The sequence below is a fragment of the Serinus canaria genome, chromosome 1 (assembly GCF_022539315.1).
Source record: "Serinus canaria isolate serCan28SL12 chromosome 1, serCan2020, whole genome shotgun sequence".
Taxonomy (NCBI): domain Eukaryota; kingdom Metazoa; phylum Chordata; class Aves; order Passeriformes; family Fringillidae; genus Serinus; species Serinus canaria.
In genome coordinates, this window is record NC_066313.1 from 41,413,835 (window position 1) to 41,438,527 (window position 24,693).

The 24,693-nt window shown below is 39.2% G+C and overlaps 1 protein-coding gene across 2 annotated transcripts in view; it reads right to left on the reverse strand.

Moving 5' to 3' along the window:
• Nucleotides 1-23,527, reverse strand: part of CWF19L2 (CWF19 like cell cycle control factor 2) — a 67,179-nt gene extending 43,652 nt beyond the window's left edge. For both annotated transcript variants that reach the window (XM_009102792.4, XM_050980948.1), the window contains exons 1-9: nt 23,439-23,527; nt 11,790-11,900; nt 10,955-11,074; nt 9,438-9,545; nt 7,905-8,024; nt 6,687-6,780; nt 5,428-5,543; nt 4,409-5,139; nt 820-913 (exon numbers count right to left, since the gene is read on the reverse strand). In XM_009102792.4, coding sequence (XP_009101040.2) covers nt 820-913; nt 4,409-5,139; nt 5,428-5,543; nt 6,687-6,780; nt 7,905-8,024; nt 9,438-9,545; nt 10,955-11,074; nt 11,790-11,900; nt 23,439-23,504 — 1,560 coding nt within the window. In that variant the 5' untranslated portion in view covers nt 23,505-23,527. The remainder of the gene's footprint in view (nt 1-819; nt 914-4,408; nt 5,140-5,427; nt 5,544-6,686; nt 6,781-7,904; nt 8,025-9,437; nt 9,546-10,954; nt 11,075-11,789; nt 11,901-23,438) is intronic.
• Between the last annotated feature and the right edge of the window lie 1,166 nt (nt 23,528-24,693).

Sequence of the window (24,693 nt, forward strand, 5' to 3'; positions counted from 1 at the left end):
CATTTGCTTCAAAAAAATATCAAAGTAGTGCCTTAAGAGCAGCTATTCAGAGCCAAGCACTTGAAAAACACAGCTTAAAAACTAACAGACTCTGACCTTGTTATAACTGAAGCTTCCAGAAAGTACCACTGAAGGGAATTAACTCATTATATCCATGTTTAATGTAATAAATAAAATAGATAAACCTCCAAATTTAGTGTTGCACAAGAGTACAGTTCTTGTTCCTTCTGGTAGCTGGCTGAAACAAGCCAGGTTAAATGTGCAGCTGTTTCTCCCAGCTCCACAGAGCAACCTCAATCAGAGCAGGACCACAAAGCATTCCACAGCTGTTCTCAGTGCAGAACTCGCTGCAATGGCATATGCTATTCCTTTTAGTTTTACAATTTCCATATCACAATTAATAAGCCCACTTATACAGCAGAGCTATGAACCACAAGCACCTATGTGTGACAAAGCTGATGAAATAAGCAGAGCTCCAGACACTGTTTACCATGTCACAAAGACAGAAAGCTTTGTAGTTTTCACCTGCTCCCTTTTTTATAAAAAGAGAATAAATACTATAAAAGGGCAGAGAACAACTGGTTTAGATATGTTGCTTATCCTAAAAAGCCCAAGGTCCTGAATCCTCTATTCGAGTCTATGAACTACTGTGTTTAAAGCAGAAATGACTGCAAAAGCAGTATCTTCAAATCCTACCAAATTTTGGAAGTCTTCATTTGTTTGAATCAATACCCTTTTAAAAAACACATTCAAACAATTAAATCACTGTGAGCTTAGAAGAAAAACCGCAGTAAATCATGAGCTTTTCACAGCCCTTACCGTGTCTCCCATGAGTTCTGCTTTCACAATCCTTGCTCCCAATCTGTTCATCTCCTCTTCACTAAGGACCTGAGGTGGCTCATCCTTTGATGATCTGTAAAACAGCAGCTGCACTAAAGCCACAGAAAAACAGTGCAGTATTCACCTGTGTAATTCAGTAAGATAAGCCTATTGTATTTGTACATATGCATCTACTGGCAAAATAATTGAAAACGATGTATTATAAAAAACATATTAGCAGCCTGTAGTTGCCAAGGACTCTGAAACCAAAAACCCTGAATCAAATTTTTATGAGGTTTGTTTCCTTTAATTTTTGAGAACAACTCAAATGAAAAGCACTATCTATGAACATTCTCCCAGTCAAAAGTCAGTAGCAGGCATAAGCAGGAAAAAAACAAGGGAAAGAGCGTTATTTTAACCTACTCTAATTCTTCTTTCTGGATTTGGCCATGCTTTTACTTCTCAGCTTCTGCAAAATCACTCATTTCTGAGCTATTATGTTTGTCAAATGGCCTTCCATCTCTTGAAGATTACTTATTTTCCCATATTTATCTGCTCAGAGTACAATCTTTGCATCTGAATATTTTATGGCTGATACAGAAGAGTTTTGATGGAAAATTAACTGGTACCTTTTAAAAATATGAAGTCCCCCTAGAGAAGCCACAGCTGGTAATAAAGAGTAATGTACCTTAATGCTAGCATTATTATTTTTCTTTTTAATTTGACATTATTTTTATGATATTTATTAAATACGGATTCCAAGAAATCCTGCAAAGAGTCATCAAGGAAGTTTGGCTCTTGTTCTCTGACCCTAGGAAAGACTAAAATCAATTAAGTCTAAAGTAAAATACCTAACTCAAAAGATACATACGAGTACAGTTATATATTGGTTCCTGCTGTTAGAGACAGAATTCACTCACTAATTGATATGGCTAAACCCTGTAGGAGTTGAAGAAGGGGAAATCTTTGAAGATGGTGTCCTCTTTAAGCACCAGACCTCCCCAGTCCTGAGAAAATTACTAGAGTTACTTTTCTTCATTTTCAAGATGCCCAATCCAAACCCCCAAAATTCAGCAGAATTTACTTTAATTTCACCAGAAATAAAGCATGCAAAGATAAAGTTCCCACTGTCCCTTAACTGTATCCTTCAAAGCAAGGCAGACAACTTCAGAAAAGGCAAAAGGTGTTTATTAATTCATATATACTTTTTTTAATGGTGCTAGTGCGTGAATCATTGTCTGAACTTTTTGAGACTTGAGACATTGCTTTGATTTGCTTTTTATCTTGTCTCAAATTAAACTCTGAAGCAGTCACATTATTAAGTGTGACTTCCAGCAAACACTAGCTGATGGACTTTTCCTCTGGGGAGATCCCTTGGACATCCAATCAGCACTTTTAATTAACCTGTGTCATAACTGTCCAAAACACTTTGATTTATAGGCTGAAGAGACTTCCTCTGTGCTTTAGAAAAGATAAAATTTAAAAGCCATACTTTCAGCATGAGAGATGAGGACCTGAACCAGCAACACCTATTAATTCAAGCCTTCACCTCAAAGATTTACTTTTTGTGACTGACAACACTACCAAAAGAGTACATGTATTACAAGTCTTGAAACTTTAAGAAGAAAAAGAAAGCAGCAGCTTATAAATTACTCTCAACAGGTATCTGCTGCACAAATCCAAACCTGAAATGTTCCAAAAGCCAGAATTTTCTACAAAATACAATACCAAAAAAAAAAAAAAAAAAAGTCTGACTGCTATAAACAGGAAGACAGGTTATTCACTATTTCAAAACAAACTGAGTCTCAGGAGTTAAGAAGTCATCTTAAAAGAACTTGGAAATAAGTTATGCCAGTAAGCAGAGGCTATATGGCTTTGCAGGCCTAAGTAATCCCCACTTTACTGAGTCAGTGTAGTAATTGCATTGGCTAAGAAATATAATTAAAATATCAAAGAAGATGGACAATTGGGTTTAACAGCACCAGAACGGAAAACACATGCAAAAGAAAATATCAGCTGAAGAGTTTCTACATCTAGTTCTCTTCTGTGAGGAAAAGCACTATGTTTTTTATCATGATAATTGAATTATTTGAACTTGAGCAAGTCAACCACTTCCGCACACAATCTCATTTCCCAAAATTTGCAGCTTTGATCAGTTACAATTACCATTGCACTTAGTAAATGTGACAGTTAAAAAAAGGTACTGTTTTTGTACCTGCAACTAAAAAAAGTGAATCGCCATTCTTTCACAATTAAAAAAAAAAAAAAAAAGTAAGGACTGAAAAGAGTAGCTGCTTCTTCGAAGAAAACAATACTGAGGCAATGTTCTGCTAGGTCTGGCTGGATGGGATGGAATTTATTTTTTCCACAGCAATGTGGTGGTGCATCTTCCTCTACATTGTGCCTAGCCCTCCCCTTCCCAGGCCATTCTGCAATCCCAGGAATTTCCATTATGCTTTGGCTTTTGAGGACCAATGAAGTATCCCTTGACTGCAGCAGGAGCTCTTGCCAGGCTAAGGTGGGAGCACACTGTCCACACCCAGAACTCCTGGTGCCTGCCACAGTGGAGAACAAAGGCAGAAACACTCAGTCAGCCCCTGGCAGCCTCTGATCACTACTTTGTAAAGATTAGAGCACTGTCATAGAAAGCTGAAACCCTCCACTCCTTGAGGCTCAACTCCTGCTTGTTGATAAACTCCAACACATTTGAAGTATTTCACTGAACTCAAGAGGAACTCTTAATAGGCATTTTTTATACAGTCACATATATATATTTCTTTATATGTTTATACACTTCTATCCCTATATATCTCTTTTCATCCATGTGCATGCACGTGTGAATTACTGGAACAATCCCAAAGAAAAGATTCATAGTAACAACCACAGTTGTCAGATCACTGGAAGAACCAGCAAGCTGCTAATACTGGAGAACAGGAGGCCATGAGCAGAGCAAAAGGTCAGTTCTCTACAACTTGTCTGATCACCTCTCCTTACTACTCTCCATTGTCTTTCACGAAAGCAAGTCATGGAAAACTAAATTCCTGCTGCCTACTAAGTTTGTGTTTTCTTTCCCACTCTTATTAATGCTTCCTCTTCACCACAGAAAAAACACACTTTCTATTAAACACCTTCTACTATTTTTCATATGCTACTACTTTACCATATGAGCTCATCTCACCAGTGGCAAACCTATCCCTGCTGTATTAATTATTTCAGGTTTTAGTCAGCATTTTCTACCATTTCAAGACTGTATTTTATAAATTCAATGACCACTAAGACATTTTGGAAGTTTTTCTGCCTAAGAGGCTAATTTTGCTGCAGTGTGAACTAACATTAGAAAGAAGCAGAAAATAACCTATCATTAGCAATTCTCAAATGTGCTGAGGAGACAGATCAGGTAGGGGATGTTCACTACTTCGGCTGAACTTACTTCTTCTAGCTGCCCTTAGCTGGAGGCTAAGACTCCTCCAAACTAAAGAGATCTGATATAATCAGTGCTTATAATGTCAAAAAGGAGACAGAGCTCTTGTTATATTTTGCCATGAAAAATACAGCAAATAAAAACCAATTAAAGATGTTAATAAAATACCTAGAGGATGATGTTTTACTGTCAGATAAAATCTGTTTCTTCTCAGGGGTATCACTTGTATGTTCCTGTCGCGACTTCTCTTTTTCATCACTTGGAGTTCTTTTCCAACTCTTGTCATCAATTTGTTCCCCAGTACCTGATGGTTTTTGATCAGACTTTAATTTCTCATTGCTATCTTCTGTGTGTGTTTTGGTCCACAGTGCAGTATCCTCACCGGGTTTCTGGAAACGGCTGCTCAAAGAGCTATGAGCTGAGTACTCCTTCGAAGGGAACTGCTTTAACTTGGAATCTCTGGATGCACTGTAAGACGTTAAATCATCATCAGAAGGTTTCAAAAATTTGTGTTTCAAATTGCTTAGAGATGAACTCTTTTCCTGATTTCGTTTTTCACTGCAGTATTTTTCTGCTTTGGAGCTGCAGCCCCTTGGTACTGAGTCCATGCTGCTGTGTCCACATTCCTGGTCTGCTCTTGACACATCTCTTCTGTAACCCCTGTCTTCCTGCGCCCACCCCTTGCCATACTTCTCCCTGGAATAGCCCCCAAATGTGTGTCTGTCTCTATCATCTTCATCACGTGTCACCTTTTCAATATGCTGTTCTTTCTTGTCTTTCATCTCTTTCTCACTTTCTGAATAGTCAGTCTTCTTCCATCTTCCACTTCTATGATAATTTTCCTTTTTGGATGCAGCTTTTTCAGCTTCTTCTAACCGTGACTGAAATACCTCCACTGACTAAAAGAAAGAACAAAAAAGTCATACTACTTTTAAGGCCTTGGGGTATTGTTGAAGTATTTCAAATTTGCTATAAGATTCCCTATATTGAAAACATTTAACAAGAAAAATATATAAAAGGCTGGGTAACTCTAAGCCCTTCATCACTTGAGTGAAGCTTAAGGCGCTGTTATTTCCTGCTTCTTTTCACATGTCTTACTTTATACATTAAGTTCTTGTGCCTTTACATGAAAGTAATCTCTACCAAGCATCTATTAGTGTGAAGAAAATTTAGCTGAAGATCCTCACCCCATATCTCTCAGCTACAATTTCATCAAAATTTCGCTTCTCTCTCTCAGCCTGCTCCTTCATCCTTTGGTATGATTTTCGCAGCCAACTTAATCCAGCATCTTCTACGACTGTAACTAAAATAGAAAACAATGAGAGGTTGTAGTTTAACATCTCAAGTAATTATTCCTATTTGACCTTGTTCTGTATGTGACATTAAAGCTTCACCTAAACTTATTGTAAAAATTGGAGAAGTGCAAAAGAAAAACAGAATTCATATACAAATACAATTACATATTCTCACAAAGTTAATGCTGGTTATACCTCAGCAATACCATTCATTTAATTTAAGCTTCTCTAGTTTATCACAAGCAGTTTCCAATACAGGAGTGGCATATGAGAAGCTGTAGAGTTTCTTTAGGACATTAAAGAACCTTCCCTGTCACTCCCACGTCCTGTGTCCATTCTTGGGCAGAGCCCTTTCACACAAACAAGTGAATTCCCTTTCTCAGAAATTGAATGAGTAACCCACTGCTTCCCATGTGAGAAGCTAGAAGTGGTCTTGACATTCTGAATACACACTCATTGATGCCTGCCAGCTCTTACAGATCTCTCATCTCTGTGACTCCTAAAAGTGGGCATGAAGCTAATGGTTTCTGGGACAGACTGTCCATAGGGAAAGGCTCTCAAAAAGCAGACCCCACTCTTCTCCGTTGACAGAATACAAGGATCATTCTCACCACATAATAAATGTTTCACGACATTATGAAAAAGGCTTTTGTTACTGTGTTTGCTGGAAATGAGTATGATAACCCTGGGGTAAGGAAAAAAGTGAAAAGGCTACAGAAATACTATTTTTCACAAACTGCATCTGCAATGTACTTCATTTTGATGTGACTCAGACTTCTGTGGGTGAATACTTTTAAACTGTAATTTGTGCAATGGAATGAAAGGAACCAAATGAGTTGACAACAATTTATCTTGTCTTTGTTAAATCATGCTTTTCTTTAATTAGTTCAAAATGGAGAATTTCATAAGGATATTGAAGGTCAAACCACTCAAGATTAAAACCCAGTGAACAGAAATTCTGCAAAACACATATACTATAATATTAACCCAATATTCACTATGGAATTTTCATCCAAATTTTACTTTAATACCTATATTATTAATAATCCTTTTACAACAGGAGTAACAACATTAGGAGTAATTTGTTAGCAACACAGAGTCCATAAATTTGAGACAGAAATTTAAGATTATTACTAGAAGTTGCACTTAACCTTTCTTAACTGAAGCCTCTTCATCCGTCTCTGGTGGCAAACCTGTACCACCATCTTTCCAATAGGGATTGAGTTCTCTTTCAGACAGCATGGCCTAAAATAGAAATAATTTAAATGTTTGCATAACATATGGTTTGTATTTTATAATAGATCTATAAATTTTGAGAGAGTTGTGTGTGAAGTCACACAATTCACCACCACCACCACTTTCACGGTCTAAGCATCTGTTGTACACATTGTTTTGTGTACCAAAGAAAAAGCAAACACTCAGGCACAGAAAACACAGGAGTATAAACCTATGTGGATAGCAAGTAGTTGGGTGGGACAGTCTATAAAAATCATTATTTTCGAAGATTAAGAATATATATAAATTGTCATTAACCATAAAATACATGCTGACATTCTGGTGATTTAAGATGTCCACATTAAATGGTCCTCCAACAGCTCTGAAATAATGTTCAGGAAAAAAAATCATGGAGAAAAAGATTTTTAAAATATTAATCCCTTGTCTAAAGACAATAACCAAAGCACTCCATACTACACAAAAACAGTGATCCAGGTCAGTCTGGCTCCCAAGCACAACACAGCTAACTGGGAAATCGAATGGCAAGAAAGAGCCTGCTGTGAGATGCGAGGACAAAGAAATATTAGCCAGTGATCCATCACTATGCTTTCAGATCAGACTACATAGCATTTAACAAGGTAAATGAACAAATGAAGGAGCCATCAATTGTATCTAAAAAGAGTTAATTCAATGACAGCAACCCTTTCTCCAGCCAGACCCTGAACCACCCATGTGTTCACCAGCATCTGAGACATTAAAGGCACAACTGCTCCGAGTTCTTTCTTTAGGAAAAAACAAGCCTCTGTACCCTTCACTTAAATACAGTAACTTAAGTAAGGTTTTACCACACTAAACAATGGTGCTCCTTTCACACACCATGGAGAAGGCCAGACCAACAGTGTCATTGTTACTAACAGAACTTAGTACTAACAAAAGTAGCTTTCTCCTTATCTAGAAGTTAAAAGGCTTTTCTCCACAAGTCTGATGCATGAAGCCTTCCATCCAAACAGACCAATTTAATTAAAATCATTATCACATCAGGCATTAGTTTTAATAACAATAAAGACTTACATATTTGAACCAATTCATTACTGTATTCATCACACAAAATTTAGTAAAAGGCACAAAAAAATTAAGATATTAATTCCTCCTACCTGCTCAAGTTCTTGAGCTTTCTGCCGTTCCAATACTTTTTCTTTGTGTCTTTCACCTTTGACAGCTGCTACTGACGTTGTTTTCAATGACATGAAGTTTAAATTCATCCATTCTTCTCTCTTTAAAATAAACACAAAGGATCAGTGTTCATAATTCCAACAAAAACATGGCTTATGTGCCAAACTAAAGCAGTGCAACTACTGACAAATGTTGCTGACAATAAACAAGTTCTACAAACACATATTAAATATGAAATGAAAAAGAAAATATGATTTTAAGAACTCTAATTGTCCAGTTTTTTTAATACTTGAATAAAATTCCAGTCTCCCAGTAATATGAAATACATATTTACAATGGTATTTAAGACATTAGTAAACATGCATACTGTACAGACTGCTAATCATTAGAATAAACAAATACTGTACACCTCATTTAGCTAAGTCTAATTTCATGATCTCTTACATCTCTTCTAGTGTATACAAAATCTGCAATCAGTATCTGAGCATAGTTCATACCTCAGGTGCAGGCACTAACCGCACCTTCAAACTTAACAGTTATACATCTAAATTCTGTGAACTGTACCCATAATAACTGTACCCAGCCAGAAAACTGCATGAACAGAACCTAAGCCAAACCAAGGAGATTTTAAAAATAAGGACTAGACTAAAGAAAAGCAGCATGTTAAAAGCCTAGATATATCTACTACCCTAATACAGGTTAAAACCTGAAGCCTCAAAAGCAAGCAGTGATATACACATTGTAAGCAATTACTCTATAAAGGCAAGTATTTAGAGCAATTCTGTAATTCTAGTATAGCAACCAATGACCAGATTACATCTATTTTGAAACATGTTCTTGCAGATAGGAAGAATCTTCCTATCTTCAACAGAGTTCAAGACTGAGTTGTCAATCTGAACAGACGCCATATGTCACTTTGTCTCTATTATTTAAAAATTATGTTAGGCAACATGCCACAGAATTTCAGAGGTAAAACACAACATTACATTTCTCAGATCTCTTCCAAGAAAGAAAAGGAACTGAAAAATTATCTATCTTCAAGTGATTCCATAATATCTATGTCCACATCAGCAAGCAAAGTGCATCAAAAAATGTGCATGTGCACAGGACCTCTGGTAGTCATCTGGTCCAAACCCCCACTCAAGCAGGGTCACCTAGGGCTGGTTGCCAATTTATTCAATTGTAGAACAGCCACCAAAATTGAGAAAAAAAAAGTAACATGTCCAGTTAAGACATTTAAGATTATGTCTTCAAGAAAATCAAAGTAACTTGTAAGAGCCTCAAAAGCTGATCAGAGTTGGTGCTGGGCAACATTAAGAGTAGAGCTATATTAAACACTCAGAACTATTAGGTAGAGAAGTCTTCCAATCCATGAAAAGGAGCATCACCCAGCTAAACAAAGACATTTGTCTGTAAAACAGGTTTTGCTCAACACTCTGCAAAAGAGCTCCCAAGAAACCTAAGCATGTTTCACAAGCTGAATTTATCTCTGGAGTAGCTGTGAGCCTGCCCACCTGCAGGGAAGGTTCTTTCGCAGCATCTGGTTGCTTGTTGACCTTCCAAGCCTCTTCTGTGTTATCTGACTGTGACACATTTGACTCAACCCATTCAACTGAAGAATCCTAAAAAGAGAGTTTAATATAAAGAATAAAAATAATACCTTAACACACTACTTGATAACATACAATACTAAGCAATTATATTGATAATCAAAATTAATGCTGATTAGCATTACTAATATAATATTGTTTAACATTAAAAAATACTGATATTAAAACCAGAATATTAATATTCCCATAGGAGTTGCTCCATTGTGATCAAAACATTTCACTTCATAAGCACATCACAGCATGCAACACGACCTCATACTGGCAGCTTATTTGCGTAACTCTACTAAAAGTAAAACAGACAGAATAAAAACAAAATCAAAACCAATTGGGTTTACGACATAACAAAACCAAAATTTAAAAAAATCTACATGCATTATTATGTCTGTTTCACATTTAAAAAGTTAGATCAGTTACACAGCACAATGTAAATCATGGTACATACTATTGCCTGCTATTTTGTATCCAGCTTCCTACACTTGCATTTGCAAACAGTGTACAGAGATTTTTCACTTGAATCCAATATGACTGCATTGAACAGAGTTTCTTTGCTATTCACATGAACATGTCTTAGGAGTAAAAGACTTTGGATGGAAGTTACAGCCGAGACTGTGTTGCATCCTAGGAGTCCCTGTTGTGATCTGAAGGGTTTTGGCAACTCCCATGGAGAATGTGAGACATTTGTGCCTTTGGTTATTTCCCACACTGATGTTATAGTCTATCTCTGGTATTAACCCCTGAAAAATAAGTCTCATTATAATGGACATTCCTTCACCCCATAAAAGCAACTCTGAAAATTAAAACTAACAGTGCCACCTGACTCGCAACAAAAATGCTGGGAAGATGTTTTCCACAATATGGCCAGAAGGCAGCACCCAGATTTCAAATGCAGTCTCTGCACTGTTTTTCCAGAGTGCCCTTCCATGTGAAGGCATGTCCTTACAGATTCAAATGTACAAGTCCTTCAGACTCATGTACAACTCCCACGTTGTTGGGAGTGTCCATGGTTGAACATCTGTGGAAAAAGGCAGAGGTAATTCGTGCTTAAAATCAAAGTCAATTATTTCCAATTTTAGACACATCTTTCTATCATATACCACACACTACAGGGTATCTATGAAATTTTCCTCTCTTTATCAGAATGAAGATTTTGGTTTTCATTTTCTCTCTGCTGAAAAACTATGAATCCCTTAGTTCCTAATGAGTGAATTTAATACCATAAAATTCACAAGCATTCACATAACAGCCTATTTTAAATTGATTAAATACTCAGTACATGAAAATTGAGAAATTTTGCTGCAATTTTTCCCAACAGAAAATGTTAAGAACGAGCCTTAATTTTACTAACCATGCATACCCACAGGGACTAAAATGGTTTAACCTTTAAGACTGTAATTTGAACTATTTTAAAATTTCTTACTTACGGAAGAACTATCAAGTATGTCATCCTTCTTTTCAGATTTCTGTTTCTTACTTTTCTTCTTTTCCTTCTTAGCTTTTTTGGAATGTTTATCCTTTTTCTTCTTTTTATGCACAGAATGTTCCTACAAGTAAATGTTTGTAAATGAGATCCAGTAAACTAAATCATCCATATACAAAAAAATTAATCAAAACCTACTTACCAAACCTCACTGAAGAAAGATGAAATACACATAAATACCTTTTATTTTTATTAGCCTCTCTCTCTTCTATGGGGGAAGGGCTGGGGTGGTAGGGGCAGGGAGGGCATACTTCACATCCATGATCAATTTTTCTTCCCCCTCTCAGTATCTTTTTCATTGGAACTAAGGCACTGCAACTAAACAGATAACACCTACTACACTACATTTATTTTGGCCAAACTATTTCTTCAGGTATCACTACATTATCATTACACATCTTTCCACTGTTGAAATATCTGCACATTAAAAGGATGTGTTATTCACAGGCTCCATTAAGGCTTCTCCTGTGAATCAACACAAATGAGGCTGCTATGAAGCCTTGAATCCTCCAGATTTCTTCCCATGGGACTATCATTGTCTGATATCACTTCCTTTACTGCATTTGGTAGAAATTAAAGCTAGAATTGAATAACAGAATTTTTTTTCTCTTGGCGAATAAAAGATAATGTCTACCTAAAAAAAAAAGATAATATCAAAGCATAAAGAAAACAGAAGCTGGGATGTGTTTAAAGATTGTCTTAAAGCCCACCAAGCCTTCTGTCCATACAAACATTCTGTAAAGGTAACAACCCAATTTAATGATTTACAACTTCTTCACCTTTTCCAGTGGTTCCACACGTTCCTTCACATCAGCAGGCATCCATGTATCTTCACCTCGCAGATCCTTTAACAGCTTGCAGCTCTCCTTCTTTTCACTACTAATTTTGGCCTAAGATGAACAGAGAAGAAAAAGAATCAGGTGGAGCTCAGTAGCATTTCCACACACAATGTTGAGAACTGCATTTCAGGCTTCAGAATGTTCTTCCCATTCTAGTTATGGAGATAAAACTAGAAATACTTTGACTTCTTCTGAAAAAATAACCATCACTGCAAACCGTTTCAATTCCTAAACAAGGATTTTTACAAGCCACATCAATAAAATAATTATTTTTTCAGCCTCTAAAGTTCACTCTGTTATGTTCAGCATAAACAAGACTTTCAGAAGCAAGTTTACTTAAGTATAACTTGTCTTCAGTAAATTCTTTATCCCATATATCATATGTCATATATCACCCTGCCCTGATTAAACAGGAGGAAAGTTATTTTATATTATTACAGCCCTAAATTTGTGTTAGATAAGTCTTGCAAATTTCAACATGCTTTTGGGTTTTTATTTATTTGAGGGGTTTCTTTTAAAACAACTAAAATTAAAACAAAAACTAAAGGAAGAGTTTGAAATTCTTATCCTTTAACACCAACTTTTGCCAGAAAGTGTTGTCAAACATAAGCCAAGACAACACATACAAGTTTAAGAAAGACCAATATTTAAAACAAACAAATAAAAAACAGTCTCAGGAGATTGGACAACAGCTGAGGTCTTTCCTCCTGGCCAGCTATTAGTTCTCCAAATCCAAGGCTGTGCACTGCACAAGACAGTAACCACCCTACCACAGGGCAGTATGTCTTTTTTTGATATAGTCAAGAAGGAAATCTGCAGCTTTTGTCCTGACAGAAAACAATGCTTACAGGAAGATGACCAATACACTATGAGTTCAAAAAAACAGAAATACATGCTAAAAAAATAATTAAAAGGGGATTTTTTTAAAGTGCTAATGCACAAGAGAGGACTGCAGTTGTGTTTTTGAAAGTGGCACAACACAATGAACTCAAGAAAAATAAAAAGCCTACTACATATCTGTGCCCAAACAAAATATCCTTTTAAACCTTCATCGCCTACTTTCTTAGCAGCTCCATGTGATAAACTTTCTAATGCACTTAAATGCAAGCAAAGCAAGGCTGCTACCTATACTTCTTGATTTTAAACTAAGGAATATTATAAAACAAACAAAAAATAGTATAAATCAGCTTGAAAAAAGAGGCCAAGACTGAGACTTCCGTCTCTAGAATGAAGCTGACAGTCTAAAAAGGTGAATGCTACCTCTTAAAACTCAAAAAGCAGGTATAAAGAAAGAGTAAGGAACACATTTAGACACCTATTCCAACATCAAAACATTTTCTAGTTTACAAGTAAACAAAGTAACAAGAGAATGAGCAGGACTACAATTCAGTGAGAGCGAAATGGCTGTTAAGTACAACGTAGCATCCCTAAAACCACCCAGGACTCCAAAAAATGCAGGTGTGTTTCCTGCAACTTCTCCATCATACAGAGAGGTAACCCTAGCCACCCTATGACATCTGGGACAACACCTTTGAAAATTCATGCAGAAATTCTCTTCTAGTCTATGTAAACAATGATGGCTCTGTTGTCTTAAAAACATGCTCATCTGATTAAAACAAAGTAACTAAATATGCCACATTTTTGGACAAGTAAAGGATAATAACCTCAGCTTTGCAACTCACAAAATGTCTACAAGCCACAGACTCAAAACTTAAGCTTATAACTTGACAGAGATGAAACAGTGGAGATAAAGGGAACCTCAATATAGTTCTAGATAAAAAACCAAAAAAACAAAAAAACAAACAAACCCTGACTCCAAGCTTGTTCACTCCACAAGCAACCCAAAACAAGTTGCCAAGATATAGATTGAAAAAAAAAGCAGGTTTTTCTTCATATTCCATTTCACTTTTGGTTGAGAAAGAACTGCAGCTGGAGTCAACAGCTCCCTTCCACCCTTTTTCCAGTTCTACAGCCCATAAATCTATAAATGCCACAAATTAAGGCCACTCAAGATCAGCTGGTCAACATTTCTTCATTGTAGATGTTCTCTGCCTGTCATGGAAGATTCAGCCTCTTATCATTTCCTATAATAACAAGTATATTTTAAATAACATTACTATTTTCTTCATGCTGCCAAAGTTACAAATAAAATGAGGTAATGTTATAAGTAAGGCACAAACTGAGCTTTTATACTTTTTATTAGATCTAAAAGTAAACAGAATAAATGAAGGCAAGTATTTAAGTAATTGAGATACATCATTCTAATGAAAGAGGTAGACCATAATTTTGGCTGAAGTACACAAATACTTATTTAGAACACAGATTGACTAGAAATCATAGAAATCATCATCAGACTACAGACTGCTGTCTCCTGAATACTAAACGAAACAGGACTGGGCAAAATGAATGTGCAGTGGCAGATTGACCACCAGGCTGTTAAAAAGGGAAAAAGAGAAACAAAAGCATCAGACGGAAATTTGTGTCTCCTAGACAAGGATACAAAGTATAGAAGATTCTTAACAATATATCTATGCCAAATCAAATAAAAGAAAGGGAAAAAAAAGAAAAAATGAAAAAATAAGAACACTGCCTAGACTCCTAAAAATACGAAAGAAGTTATAATTTTGCCTAAATTATCATTTTAACACAAGACTAGAAAGTTAGCAGCAATATCCTCTAAATCTTTCTGTCTAATCTTTCCTTCTAAAATCTAGCTCCCTCAAACTGTAAAATTCATTTTTTATTGTTAGTGACACTTTCCCCTCACACACACACACAATTACTTCAAGTAGAAGTGAGCTGGAAAATCTGCCTACACTACTTTATTAGCTTTAAAACTTACCTTCATATTCTACTTTTCTTTTCAAAAGCTGCAGGGCTTACTAGCAAGTCATAAAATGTAAAAAAGAAAGAAAAACTAATTAATTCTCCTGTCAGATTTACCATTCTATCTATGAGGACCAACTCTAATAGTTTCATATCTGTCAACCCACAGGAGTCTAAGCATTTAATTCACATTAAGGTTCATTAATACTTACAATACCACAGGAATATCCAATAATTTATACTTTCCCCCTTTACAAATGAGGCACATTTTAGGTCACCACAGCAATATTTTTCAGTTTTTTCTCCATAAATAGCTGATGATACATTTCTGAAATACCTCTGTTTCAAAAGTAATGCTTTAATTATGCAAAAGTCTGTGCATGTACACATGAACACATTATGAGCAACAACCTGTCAAAGAAGGACAAGCATCATGCTACACTACATACTTCTGCAACACCCTAATAAAATTGCTCATGATCTCCTTTGCAACAAAAAAGGTGAAGTCTAAGGCTGGCAAGGCATCCTGCAAGGTCTCTTGTTACAGTGCTACAAAAACAGTAATTATTCTACAGCACTATGTCAGCAATGTTTGCCATGGCTGAAGAAAGCCAAATTTTAAAGACTTTACCACAAGTAGGCGAAAGGGGTTTGAATTTCACAGACCCATCTGGATGTGGGAGGAAAGCAAGTTCAAGGAAAGTGCTCTCTGGTTTCCATCAAGTGGGTCATTAAGGCCAGCCCGCCCAGTAGCTGACAACATGACCTACTAAATGAATAAAATTTGCTCCAAAGCAGCCTGTAATACACTGCAGATGCAAACCCCAAAGGCTATAAAAATTACATCATGCCACACCAGGAAGAAGCAGAAAAGATCAAAGACACTGACAACAGCCAAGTTACAGGTCACACAATAAATGTTATACAGCAGTCCCTCAAGGATGTCCAGAAGAGATGGAGGGACGAAGTAAAAATTCCCTCCCCAGCTCACAGAAACCCTGACCAACACTCCTTCCTAACCTCAACTCTATTTACTGTTTCAGCTCTCATGAAAGCCTGGGAAACTTTTCCATACCATTACAAAGACTTTGCAATTTTCCACCTATAACTGTGGTCAGCCTCTAGTTCTTTAAATGATAATCCTCATGTCTCAATAGTCAACTTCATCATCCAAAAGAAGAAAGACTCCCTTTTCCTCCACAAGCAATCAGAAGAAAATATACAGCACATCAGATCATTATGACAAAAATCACATCAGTATGACAAAAACATTCAATAGAGAGAGCACCAGCTAGTAAGCTGCTGTCCTGGCCACCTGCCACTGAAGGGCAGGGCTCCACTCCACACATCTCCTCCTCTCTGCACTGCCCCTCACATGTTCCCACCACCTTACCCACCCAGGCCTGTTCCTGCACTCCAGTCTCAGGCAAAGTCACTTCCAGGACCACCCGGACACAAAATAAATCCCACGAAAAGGACGGTGCAGCTTCCTGCAGAACAAGCTTACAAGTTGCCACTCTAGCAAGGTCATCAAGGCTCAAGGAACAAAGGGGCAAAGTGCACTTAGGGGAAAAGAAGTGTGGAAAACACTTCTTTTCCGCAACAGCTTTCTGTTAAGAAAGTTCAAAAAATCTAACATGTAGCCAGTCCTTCAGACACCAAGATAATGCATTCAAAATATCTACAATGAGCTTCTCTTTCTAATTTCAGGATCACCTCCCATGCTATCATAAAAACTACCCCACTATTTTAACTGTTTTGATAATCAAGTATCAGAAAGGTTGATATGCCATGTATTAAAACCCCATTACTTTCCATCACTCCAAAGCTCAGGGACAGAGAACCCTGGTTACATGAGTGCTTACCTCCAGGGAACTTGAACATACCCTTCTTTGCATCTCTGATGCTTTTATACCAATTCTCTGTCTGAATAACACACTTATTTTGATGAATGCTTAGATTATTTTTTGAGTCTCAATATTCCAATTATTGCTACATCCACAAAGACTTCCCAAGGAGGACAACAGCGGAAACACAAGAAAGAGCTTAGCTTCCAGCCCAACTTGGGAAGTTGCAACTGAGTCAGAGGGCTCCCTGCATCACCACCTCCTCCAGACACAGCTTTGCCAACTGGCAAGGTCACCACTCTTGCTATTTTCACCTGCCAAAAGGCACAGAAGAAAGGTCACTGAAGCGACTATCACTTCAATCATTTAAGCTTCTTGTGATCAATCATCAAAAGTCAGATGTGATTTAAAGAGCAGGCTACAGAAGATGTCAGCCTTCAGTCAGAAACATCCGGGAGGCAGCAGAGGTTCAGCTGCTACACATGCAGACACAACAGATAACTAGAAGCTATTACTGCTAGGAAACCATAAATAGGTATTTCTTGTTAATGTGACATCTGTCTTCATCACTGACCTTCAACAATGACCTGTCCTGTTCAAAGATGTTGCTTGCAAAAATGCACAGAGGTGCTCTGACAAAAAACTGAAAATCTTTTGTGAAAAGGCAGTATTCATTTCTCAGTACCATTACTCTTCTAATACCACAGATTGAAGTGCTGAAGTGCTTATTTCCTTCAGCAGATAGAGCTGGGGATTTAACACTTCATGAAGATTTAAAAGGGAAAGAACAAAAAGGAATTGCTTGCTATTACAGCACAGAAGCAACTATAACCCCTAACAGAGACGTGTTTTGCAACTAATTTCTGCCTAAGGAGAGATTTTTCCACTGAAAACTGCAATGTGAAATACTGCCAAGCATTCCATCACCTCAGCAAATACTGATCACTGCAAAAAGAGAACTGTTAGGCTTTTAGGAGGAAATACCTGATCGTACTTCACCAACAAGAGCTGCTGATTTCACAGCTTTAGAGCTCTAACACTGTGAACTCAGTGATACTGTTATACGCTGTTTGTTGTTCGCTTTTTTTTAAGTTGTATTTTAAGTTGTAATTTTAAGAAAATAAAACAAAAAATATAAACCAAAAAATTAAAGGAGAAGTCTAATCAGAAGCATCAAATAAGATGTTTCCAAAAATAATGGCTTGCAAATATCAAATCAATTTTTTCAGAAATATAAATAATTTTCAGAAATATAAATAAGTAAAACTAAACATGCAATTTCTTGTTTGTGCAATGGACTTGTTTTATGTCAATTTATTTTCATTGTTTCAATAATATACATTATTTGACCAAGGTCTTATTTATCTACACTCAACTTCCAATCTGTCAGTAATCCTTAAAAATTAAAAGGCAGGATTTTCTGCACAAGGAATGACCAAATCACATCACCCTCAGAGGCTGAAGAGTGAAAGACTCAAAGTTCATGGAAAAAAACCCAAGTAACAGAAGAGCAATCCTAAAATATAAAAATACCATATAAAACAACAGATGAAAGAATAATCCAAAATTTGAAGTCTTGATAAGAAGTGTTCATGTCTAGGAAAAATGTACATCTCTGCACTTATCACAACACCCATCAGATTATTTTCTTGCTGTAAACTTGTAAATCAAAATAGCAGTGTCATGAACTATCATGCTCATCAAAACAAGATGCTATTTCTGAAGCTTTCTAATGATTTGCATGTCAACACTGAATTATTTGATTACTGATCATTATCATAAACACTATCAGCCACTGGGTTTTATCAGTGCAGTTTGGAAGACGGACTACACAAATAAAAAAATACACTTCCCAGATTTAAAAGAGCAATCTCAGTCAATGAATTGTGTGGCATTTTGGTTCCTCAAAACAAGTGCAAGTTCAATATTTCATAACAAAAAGCTCCTCGAGGTGAGTTGGCTGAATATCTCATCTTTCCAGAAACAGATCTACTAAAGTACAGTTATTTCTGCAAATTTCTCAGATTACCAGAAGCAAAGACTACACAGCTTTCCAAATGTCCTTCCCAAAGTAAAGGGATTCCAGGATTACCATCACCAAATAATTGTCTTGACTGCATTAGCCAGCTGTGATAAATTCCTGATAATCTCTTGCTGCCTTTCTAAGCAGGACAAACAAAACACATTGAGTAAAAGTATTGCAATAGTTTTCGCCCAGTTCTGTTCATAGAATCATAGAATACCCTGAGTTGGAAGGGACCCCTATAGATCATCAATGTCCAACTCCCTGCCCCTGCAAAGGACACCCCAAGAGTCACACCATGTGCTTGAGAGCATTGTCCAAATGCTTCTTAAACTCTGTCAGGCTGGTGCTGTGACCACTCCCTGGGGAGCCTGTTCCAGTGCCCAACCAACTCTGGGTGAAAAACCTCAAAATATCCAACCTAAACCTCCCCTGACTCAACTTCAGGCCATTCCCTCAGGTCCTGTCACTGCTCACCACAGAGAACAGATCAGTGCCTGCCCCTCCTCTTCCCCTCACAAGGAAGCTGCAGACCATGATGAGGTCTCCCCTGAGTCTCCTCTTCTCTACACTGAACCAGCCAAGTGACCTCAGTCAGTCCTGATACACCTGCAACCTCTAAGCCCTGCACTGTATTTGTGGCCCTCTTTTGGACACTCTCTCTAGTTTAATGTCTTTTTTATATGGTGGCACCCAGAACTGCCCCCAGCACTGGAGGTGAGGCTGCCCTAGAGCAGAGCAGGACAATCCCCTCCCTGAACAGCCTGACTGTTCCACTGCAGCAGGCAGCCCAGCCATAATCAAAGTAAAGCAGAGAAAGTCAATACACTTAGAACATTAATCTGTTCTCACACAGGCAGCAACAAGTCCATTTCTAAAAAGCAGACAGCAGAGTATTGACATGGCAACTATGACATCCTCAAGCTTCCACACTATAAAATGTTAAATTGACTTTTCACACAAATAATAGAGTATCTACAGGGGAAGCCTTAAAAATATTGCCCTTTTACATAGCTATATTAGGTTATTTGGTCCATAAATGGGAAGAGGAAACATGAAATGAGTTTTAAAAAAACCCCACTTTCATTCCTAAATTTCCCTATCAGCCAAATAAGTAATAAGGGAATCTCTACAGCTTCCTTTGGCCCACGTGGACTTGTATAGGATAAAATGCTTATGATACACTTCTGCTAACACATTCTAAAACTTTGGTATAGAAAAGGGTGTAGGGGGAGGAAACTCTCAAACTTCAATATTTCCTCTCCTTACTTCAATTTTTTTGTTCTTATGGCAAGGAAAAGAAATAGTTCAAGGACATTCCTAAGATGATGAACACAGCAATTCCACAAGCAACAGCAAAGAAAACCATTTGATCATTAATTTATGTTTCAGTATTACCCCAATGCACCCAAGAGAATATTTGAAAATCAAAGAATCTGCCTTTGCTTTAGGTTGCTTGGAAGTGAAAATATAACAATGTGGAAATATAACACAGACTCTGTACTGTGATTTTCAGTAAGAAGCTGAAAAGTCACATCAGGAAGGTTTCTCATCAGCCATATAGGGACAGAGCATCCCTAATGGTTAACTTCTGTAGAAAACAACATCACTGTCTCCAGATCCATTCCTACAAAAAATGGACTTGAAGCATCAAGTGGCTAGTAATTCACAAATTATACTCCATTCTGTTTACCTGTACTGGATTTCTCAGAGCTCTGACATTCTCAGATTGAGAATCTAAACTAGTATCCCAAGTAAAAAAATGTCCAGCAATGCCCAGGGAAGCTGAAGTGTATAGGCTTAAGTTCAAAGTGAGCCATCTCCAAAATATTCCTGCATTCTCCAGCAATTTGAGGCTCAACAACTTTTCAATCAACAGCTTCCAATATATACTTTACATTTTAGGCTACTCTTGTCTGGATGAAGTGCAGTGCTGGTACTTGCAACATCTATACAAGAGACTCTCGAATTTCTCTGTGCATCATCTGAAAGTTCACTTCTTTTGTCTGCTTTAAGCTGGCTACCTGCAAAATCCCTAATACAAACTAGTTCTTAACCTGAAAGAACCAGCAGATAGCACTTTCTATTCCCTTCTCCATACCATTTAACAATTTTACAGAACCCTCTTGTATTAACTTTATTATCAGCCTATCTTTCTTTGTCTCAAAACCTCTAGAGTCCTTGGCCAGTCTGCACCATGATCATCTCTCCAGCTTTCTTCACACCTTCTCCAAGGTTGTTTTTCTTCTTGAGATGCTGGAACCAGGGCTGTATAAGCTATTTGTAATTACACAGAAATGGGTAACATGTCTGTGCAACCACTTCCTTTGTTCTTTATTCATCTCACAGTAATTCTAACACTTGATCAGCTTTTGTCTAAGCAATGATGTAGCATCTTTATAGAAATATTTACTCCCCAACTGTTAGTTTTGAATGGTAAAAGCCAACACTGAGTCCACTGCTGTACAAAGAAAATCAGTGATTGCCTTACTCCAGAAAATCAGGGTTGTACACTGGGTATTCTTTAGTATCACACAAATATTGCAGATGCATTTTAAAGATGTTCATGTAGGAGTAATTTGTATTCATGGCATTTTAAAAAGATACTGAACAATACAATGATGGTCTGTTTCTTGCTCAAGTCAAAGAAAATTACAAAATTCAACAAAGATCCTACATGCATACCTTTTTAATATACTACAGCTTGGCAATAAGAAAAAATATCAGATTTGGTTTCATCCTAAAAACTCCAAACCACTTTCTCTAACATTCTTCAGCAAGGCTGATAAGCAGAATCTAAACCTACAAGAATAAATTAACCCTGAGAGTTAGGACCTATGAAGATTCAGTATCATCAAAGAACTCTTTGAGACATATCCTAACAGTGGAGCGAGAAGTGTAGCCCCCTTGCTCAAGATACCAAACTTCCTAGCAACCACAGGAACTGTGCCAAAGACAACCTGTGCCTCAGGAAGAAGGCTGTGAGCTGGTGCTGCCCCTCTGCACAACAGAGACCTCAGGGGCCAGCCAGGAGAGCAGGCTCTCAGAGACACTGCAGGAGCCAAGGACTCAGCAGGAGCAGCCCAGACCATGCCACACTTAGACTGCAAGGGTATAAAAGCTCAGAGATCCAGTTACTCAGGGTTCCTCCTTGGAAGCACCAGGCTCGAGCTGGCTTTGTGTTCTGCACCTTGATTAAATTATTGTGAGGATCCAGATGTCTCTGACTCTTCAATGGAAAACCTGGGGTCAAGCTGGTAAGGGAAACTTGTCTGACTGCCTGTGAGTGCTGTGTAGAGGGAATCAAGCAGAGCACATATTGGCTCACTGGAGCTGCCCTCCACAAAGGGGTTCAGTGCCATCAGTGACAGCCTCGCGTGGTGAGAGTGCATCCTGGATGGGGAACTGTGCTTCCTGAATGGTCAGCCAGGAGTTACCTTAACCCCATCACTGGAGTTTTTCAAGACATGACTGAACAGAGGACTAAATAATCTCACCTAGGCTCCCTTTCCCACAAGGGGTTGGACCAAGTGATCTTTCAAGGTCTTTCCAGCCAGGGCTGCTCTAGGATTCTAAGCCAGTGGCACTGGCCCAGGCAGCTTGCTGTACAAGTGGCACCAGCTGTGAAGGAAAGGTAACATAGGATAATAGTGCCCCACGTAAGCTTTGCTTGCTGTTAAGTGTATTTTCTGAACATCCAAGAGGTTTAACTGAGCAAAGGAGAAGTTTAAGCAAAGAAACAGACATCTTAACAACATGAACAAACTTTTGCAGGGTAGTCTGATTCACTATTACAAAGGTAAAAAAATTTCACTTCAACTGCTTGTCAAAAGGGGGAAATTTGTGAGGGGAACTTTTATTGTCAAGAAATGGTTCCATAACTGTGCAAAGGAGATGCCCACATGATATATTACATAAAATCCTCTCTCCTTCTGCTTTGCATTAAGAAAAGGCATCTCTGCTGTGTAAGCACCAGGCTATCCAGGCCATTTTCCCATTACTTTTTTTCTGACAATATCTTTGCCCAGGCAGATTTGGCTGCTGCTTACGCTGGCCTTCCTTTTGTTAAAAGCCCACCATCACAACCTCATTCTCCTTCCATACTCTGTCTTTCTCTTACACTTCTCTAGTTATGTCCCCTTAAACACCAAAACAAGCCATGTCTCCTAAGTGATGTGCCATTTGTGACTTCAGCATTCACTCTACCTACAAGTGACAAGAACCACCACCACAAATACCAAAACCAGGCCGGTTTTGAACAAAATGCATCAGGATTATCACGGGTCTCCAAGTCACAGCATCTCTACCAAAGCACCTGTGAGTGGGAGACTCCTAATTCTCTTTTTACAGTACAACAACATATCACCAGGCAAGTAATTGATCCTACGAAATCAGGCTCCGACTTTTTAACACACGCACACAACTTCAGGATATTACCACTCCATGACCAGAATGTTAAAATGGAGTGATACAGGCTCTTTAGGAAAGACAGGCCACAAGACAAGGAGAAGAAGTCGCCTTTTAGGTCTCATTTAAGGAAAGGCTGAGAGCTGGGTCTGTTCAGCCTAGAGAAGGCCAGGAAGTGAGGGTGCTATCATCTTATCAATGTATAAAAAAATCTGAAGAGAGAATGTAAAGACTCCAAAGGTGTAAGCACAGAAATACATAATAGGCGAAACATCGAGAGGATTAATACTACAAGCGGCAAAACGCAGGAAATCAGGTGGCTGTCACGCAGAAATTCCAGACTGCGTCCTGCCACTGTGGGTGCCGCAGCCCAGCTCCCCTGGGCACAGGAGCCCACCGACCCCGCAGAGCACCCAGCGCCAAGCCTGGGGAACGGGGGGTGCTGAGCAGCCCCGGGGCAAGGCTGGGCCGGGCCAGTCACCCCACCTGTGCCAGCAGCGCCTCCCGCTCCCGCTGCTCCCGGCTCCGCTCGCCCGCCGGCCCGGACGCCATCCGCACAGCCCGGCGGAAGCCGCGCAGCGGCCGTACGGCAGCCACGCCGCGACACTGTCGTGAACAGCGTCCCGGGGAATGGCGAGGGGGTGCGGCTGTGGCTCCTCCCGACGGGGCTGCGGGGCACGGCAGGGACAGCTGGACACAGCGGGGACGGCTGGGCACGTGGGACACGGGGGCACGGCGGGGACAGCTGGGCACGGCGGGGACTTGCCCGGAGCCTGTGGTGCCGGCTCGGTCCCTCAGCCCCTCTGTTTCGCCGGCGTCCGTCGCGACGCGCTCGGCTCATGACAGGGTCATAGAATCGTAGAATATCCTGAGTTGGAAGGGACCCACATGGGTCATCAGTGTCCAGCTCCTGCACGGGACCATCCCCAAGAATCACACCGTGTGCCTCAGCGTTGTCCAAATGCTTCTTAAACTCCGCCAGGCTGGTACTGGACCACTCCCTAGGGAGCCTGTTCCAGTGCCCAAGCACCTCCTGGGTAAAGAACCTTTCCTCAGCATCCAACTTAAACTTCCCCTGATTGAGCTGCACTCCAGTTCCTCGGGTCTGTCACTGCTCACCACAGAGAACAGATCAGTGCCTGCCCCTCCTCTTCCCTTCACAAGGAAGCTGCAGACCATGATGAGGTTTTCCCTCGGACTCCTCCAGGCTGAACACACCAAGTGACCTCAGCCGTTCCTCAAATGGGTTCTCCAGTCTCTTCACCATCTTCATTGCCCTCCTTTGGGCACTCTCTAACAGCTTTGTATCTGTCTTACATCATGGCACCCAGAACTGCCCCCAGCACTGGAGGTGAGGCTGCCCCAGAGCAGAGCAGAGCAGGACAATCCCCTCCCTTGCCCAGCTGGCCATGCTGTGCCTGATGCCCCCCAGGACAGGGTTGGCCCTCCTGGCTGCCAGGGCACTGCTGGCTGACGTTCAACTTGGCACAGACCAGGACCCCCAGGTCCCTTTTTGTGGCACTGCTCTCCAGCATCTCATTTCCCAGTCTGCCTGCACATAGGGTTGTCCCATCCCACGCATCCAGGTGGGTTCCCCACACCTTGCTCAGAGCTCACCAGCCTCGCAGGTGGAGGTCACAGCTAATACCATGTTGTGTCACAGCAGCTTATTGGAACCCTGTACCACTTGACCAACAGGATGACACAGTCCTGCAATGGGCATTAAGGAAACTTCCCTGCC